The following is a 5,873-nucleotide window of genomic DNA, read 5'->3' on the forward strand; positions in this document are numbered from 1 at the left end:
TTGAAATCCGCTCTCTTCATTAATCAAATTGGCCATGTGATTTCTACACCTTCAGTCAGCTTTGTACCTTCCTGTTACTAGCCCAATATGTAGTCTTTCAGTGTCAGAGACTATGGACTTAAAAAGAGTGTCCTTGAAACTAATCTAGACATGCAACCAATTTTACAAAGAGAGAGCTGAACCCAGCTCTCTTGGGGGGTTGTCCAAGATCAAACAGCTGTAGTTAGCAGAACCAGGACTCAAGTTCAGTGATTCTGACTCTTGGGAAATGAAGAAAATGAAGCTCTTAAGAATTCTTCCAAAACACCCTGTGAGTGATTTAGGATGGTTTTAAGGGGGAGATGCAAAATAGTGGGACTCCTTGCCCTGACAGTTATTTCCTACGGGGGTACAGCGAGAACATTTGAACTTCAGTCAGGCGACCTGGGTTCCAGACACTAAGGAACCAGGTATGTGCCCTTAGTAAACGTGCTTAACTTCATGGGAAAGCAGCCAGTACAAACCTTACCGGTCACAACTGTCCAACATACACTGGCCCCTTTCCTTCCCTCACTTGGGAATTACAAACATTAAGGGAAACAATGTAGGGTGAATCGCTAGGGACAGTGTCTGGGACATATTAAGCCTCAATATTACCACTAATTTTTGTTATACTGCCGGTCTTTCAGAGGTTTGCTACGAGTCAGGTAACGCGCTAACGTACCGTGCACGTTTTTTCAATTTGGCATAGGACTGCGCATGTGCGCCTCCGCACAGACTCCCGCAGTTTTTCTGCACAGGAACAAGCTCCGCCCCCGAGGGCCCGCCCGAAGCGCGCGCTCGTCGGGGCAGTACGTACACCAGGGGGCAGGCCCGAGAGGCGGGGCGTTTGCTTCCGGGGCTAAGGGTGACTCGTTTCCGGGAGAAGCCGGCCCTGTGGGTGTCAGGGAGTACGTGAGGCGTTTGCTGCCGCTTCCTGGTCCGGTGGCTTCGGCCCGGTAAACCAGGCATGAAGATCACGAGGCAGAAACATGCCAAGAAGCATCTTGGCTTCTTCCGCAACAATTTTGGAGTCCGCGAACCATACCAGATCCTACTGGATGGCACTTTCTGTCAGGCGGCTCTGCGGGGCCGCATCCAGCTGCGGGAGCAGCTGCCCCGCTACCTCATGGGGGAGACGCAGCTGTGTACCACTAGGTAGGCCCGGCGGGGTCGGGGAGAAGGCGCACAGGGGCCCGGGTGTGGCCTCCACTGCGAGCCCGCGAGGTGCACAGCGCCCCGCCCACGAGGAGCTGACACTTAAGCGCAGCGCTAAGGAGGTCAGGCGAGTATCTAGGACGTAGGCAGAAGGTACAGTGCGCTGTGAACATCACGTGTTGTTAGCTTGGTGTTTTCCAGTCATCCGGACTCGGCTTCCAATCTTGGTCCTAGTTCTACTACTTCTGTGATTTTGGGAAAGTTAGTTAATCTCTGTAAGCCTAGAATGGCTCATTTGAAAAGTAGAGATCGTAACTGCTTATAAGGTTGCTGTGAAGTCAGAGAGGTGTAGTGTACGTAGAGCATTTTTCGCTATCCAAAACTTAGTCCTCTTTAAATGGTTGCTGTTATTTGCATAGCTCTTCCTAGTTTAAACTAAACATTTTCAAGCCTCACAACTGCCCTCTGAGGTAGCATCTTCGATCCCCAGGAAAAGAACTCAGGACTGGAGATGAAGAAAATTTCCCAAGGTCATTTATTCAACTCTGTTAAAGTACAAGCCATATGCCAAGCACTGCTCCAGCCACCGAGGAAGCCTTGGTGAACAGGACAAGCTTCCATCCCTCATAGCCAGTAAAGTCCATGTCAACCTCCAATCCGCGTGTTTATACTCCAGGTCTAATGTTTCCCCACTTTGATAAAGTGGGGAACACTTAGGATGGAAACTTGTGGGCATGGGAGTGAGGGAAGAGGTACAGATTTGGGGATGAGAGAGGATCTATAAGTTAATATAATTTAATATCACTATGTTATTCTGATATGGGTGCTTTATACATGAGATTTTGAGAACATTGGCTTATGTTAATAGAAAATGCAGAGCGAAAAGAAGTTGTGATTGTTTTTAAACAACCTGATGACTTGAGAATTTTTACTTTTCTGAACTGAAAATACTTTGAAAGTGTACCAATTTGTAGAAGCTTATTACACTATGGTATCTGTTATAAACGTGTGCCACTAATAACATTTTTTTTTTTTTTTCAGATGTGTGTTAAAAGAGTTAGAAACATTGGGGAAAGACTTATATGGGGCAAAACTGATTGCACAAAAATGCCAAGTTCGAAATTGTCCCCATTTCAAGAATGCAGTGAGTGGCTCAGAATGTCTGCTTTCAATGGTTGAAGAGGGAAATCCTCATCATTATTTTGTGTCAACACAGGTGATACTACTTTTAAAACCCCAACTTGGTTTTAACCATTTCTGTTTATGCTTAATGTGGAACTATTTATAATCAGGAAAAATGAGGTGGAAGTGATTTATTAAAGTGCTTAGACTTTTGAAAATACAGGCTTTTAAGTTAATTTCCAGTCAGTAAAAAGCAGTTGGCATTTGAGAATTTGAGAAGAGAACCTTAAGCATATTGATTTCTTCATAGTTATTGAAGTTCCTTTTTTTAAAATGAGAAATTATTGACAGACGTGATGATTTGTCTTAGGGTTCTTGAAGGGAAGTTAAGTAGAACAAAGATTTTTAGTTCTGTGTTCATAATTGTTTTTTCATGTTCCTATATTTCATACTGTTTCTTGAAGAGCCATGCTTTATATTGTTTGAGACTGTACCACCAATATGGAATATTTCTGCTTTTAAAGACTGGCAGGCAGGAGAAGAGAGACTGTTAGAGTTGTTAATAATTAAGAAGTTCACGTGCATACAGATTTGCTTAAATATACTTTCAGAATTATAACATTACACAGAGGCAGAACTGAATCAAGAATGAGTCAGCTAATTCCTATTTAGTTTCTATTCCTTCAACCTCTGTGAGCATTCTTGACCTTTTCCAAAGAATATCTTAGAGCAGAAACAAGGGAAACCACTTAACACATTTACTTTGCATTAGGTTGTAGTACATGGCCCTAGAATATTGATAAATACAGTTCACGTTGATGCTACTTAAACTTTGTGCTCAGTTTTTATGTTTTTCTTTTTTTATTTATCATAAAATATATCCCCACTAGTGAGATATACTAATTTGAAAAATAAAATCTGTGATCTTTTTTATTTTTATTTTTTTACAGCCCTCTTTAAGTTCTTAGAAACTTATTTAAGGCAACTTAACTTAATTGACATAGTTGAACTAAAGAATTCTATTCTTTTTAACAGGATCAGAATTTGTCTGTGAAAGTAAAGAAAAAGCCTGGAGTTCCTCTCATGTTTATTATTCAGAACACTATAGTCTTGGACAAACCTTCTCCTACAACAATTGCCTTTGTTAAAGCGGTAGAGTCAGGACAGCTTGTCTCAGTGCATGAGAAACAAAGTATTAAGCAACTCAAAGAGGAGCAGGGTTTGGTGAAAAACCCTGAACAGAGAAGAAAAAAGCGCAAGAAAATAAGTGGCCCCAATCCTCTTAGCTGTTTGAAGAAAAAGAAAAAAGCACAGGACACAAAATCACCTGCTTCTGGAAAGAAAAGAAAGAGAAAAAGAATCCGGAACAGATCTACCTCAAAAGTGCTTTCTGAGAAGCAGAATGCAGAAGGATAATGAATCCTTTGGATACTTTTAAAGACACTCAAATGTGGAAAGTGTATTTATTTTTAAAACTTTAGAAGTATTTACAATAAAAGACTAAACATTTTTGTAAATGAATATTGACCCATATGCCTTTGCCTAAAATTATTTGTAAAATAAAGAGTGGATGGGTTTAGGTGTGACCGTGTTTACTTTTCTTACTCAGTGGTTTTGGGAGGTTGTTTTTCAATGTAATTCACCCCCACTCTCACCCCCAAACATTATATGCAAATAGTTAACAGTCAGATAGTTCTAAAAGGCTTGTGACAAAGAGGCAATCTCTCCTTTACTTTCACAGAGGAAACTTCCTCTTTCAGCTCTTCTAATGGTTGTAGAATTTACCTTCTTATTTACAAATTATGTGAATATTCTGCTACTTTTTGATTCATCCATTATTTACTGACTTCCTACTAGAAAGAATAGAAATTTTGCTTATTATACTCTTCCACTTTTTTTCCAGTATGTAAATATTTTAATCTTTACACATCGCAGATTCAGTATTTTCATTATAACAACTAGGGTCGATATTGATTGTTCACCTTGCTCACTGCTGAACCAAGTGGCAGGCTATGATTAAAGTGTATTTATTGTACTATTTCGGTATTTCTGAAAATAATGGCCTTATTTTCCTTTAGCATCTGACTTAATCTTGCTGCATCCTCCAATAACTCTTTAAAGGACCTCACAATATAATTTTCCATATGGTCATACCCATCAGATACTGTGAGGTTATTTTTTTTCTCTCAAGATACTTCTGAATCCCTCATGTCCTCCAAAATGGAAAGATTTTCTGCTGAGCATATTGTTTAGCTATCACCTAGGTACTTCCTGCCCTTATCCAGAGAATACTTTAATTTTTGTCACTTCAATTTTCTATATTCTTCATTTCACTCTTTCTTGATTTTCTTTTTTGCTGTAGTGGAGCATAGAGTGCATAGGAAATATATTTTTTGAGCCTCTGTGTCTCTGTCCTCATATTTGTTGCATTGATAATCTAGCAAAATATAGTATTCTTGGTTGGAAGTCATTTTATTCAGTTTCCCCTAAGAACCTCTTGTTTAAAAGGTGCTTGGCAAAAAACTTCACTTTTTTTGAGTTCCTTTTGTCCATTAAGAATGGTGATTTTCTCTCAGATGTAAATGTTAACTTTAATAGCAAGAGTTTCAAAATAATATTCTCTTTAAGATTTACTATGACTGTTATTGAAAAGTATCTAAATTAGAATCAGTTCAGTTAGGAATTGATTAACCAAACTTGTCTCAGTCTCCTCATTCCCCACCACACTCCCAGTCGTTTGTCCATGGGGCCAAAATTAAAACGTCTTTGCACTGTAAGATTGAAGCATAAAGTTGTTGGAGAAGTGAAATCCGATCAGTAGCTCCTGACTTGGAGTTTCCTGTGATACCTTAGAGCATTTGTCCTCAGTTTTGTACCATTACAGTGTTATGATCAGATATGAAGTACATTATGACTTTATCAATGGCTAAAATACATGATGTTTTTAAAATGCAAGACAAAATTTATTGCTACAGAAATGTCATTCTCAGTTGAATTTAGTGATGCTTCTTTGATGCAAAGTGGAATTACAGCTTTACAGCAGGAAGTAACAAACTATTATCTGGAAAGGCAAAGTAGTGTTTGGATTGTAATTTCATGATTCCATTTTAAATTCTTGACAGTAGGAACATTTTTAATGGGGAAGGCAAAGATACTGGGAAAAAGTAAACCTATAGTTCCTGTGAGGAAAGGTAACATTTGTGAAAAATGACGAGAGTTAGTGTTACCTAGTCAAATGTAGACAGTGATAAAGCAGGTGAAATATACACTGATAGTATTAATTTTAATGTGCTAAAATGCATATATTTTATATATTTTTTGATGAAATCTATTTATACTTACAGTACTATCTGATTGTCTATTAATAGTGCCTGAGCTGGACAGCTGGAAAACTCATTTTTATGAAATAGTAATTATTAAAATATTAAAATTATGATGATAAAGTATATTACTTAATATTTTTAAACTTTTGACTAGTCATATATATATTTTCCCAGTAACATTTCCCAAACATTTCTTTAAAAGTAATTTGACACAAGAATCACGTATCTTTGGACTACAATTCTTCTGTGAAT

The 5,873-nt window shown here is 38.4% G+C and overlaps 1 protein-coding gene across 1 annotated transcript; it reads left to right on the forward strand.

The window, feature by feature from the left end:
- Window positions 1-902: 902 nt before the first annotated feature.
- Window positions 903-3,868, forward strand: UTP23 (UTP23 small subunit processome component). Its single transcript, XM_063080001.1, has 3 exons — window positions 903-1,176; window positions 2,218-2,392; window positions 3,334-3,868. Exons 1-3 carry the CDS (start codon window positions 989-991, stop codon window positions 3,712-3,714), a joined length of 744 nt encoding a protein of 247 aa, XP_062936071.1. The 5' UTR covers window positions 903-988; the 3' UTR covers window positions 3,715-3,868.
- Window positions 3,869-5,873: the final 2,005 nt, after the last annotated feature.

The sequence above is a fragment of the Cynocephalus volans genome, chromosome 15 (assembly GCF_027409185.1).
Source record: "Cynocephalus volans isolate mCynVol1 chromosome 15, mCynVol1.pri, whole genome shotgun sequence".
Taxonomy (NCBI): Eukaryota; Metazoa; Chordata; class Mammalia; order Dermoptera; family Cynocephalidae; genus Cynocephalus; species Cynocephalus volans.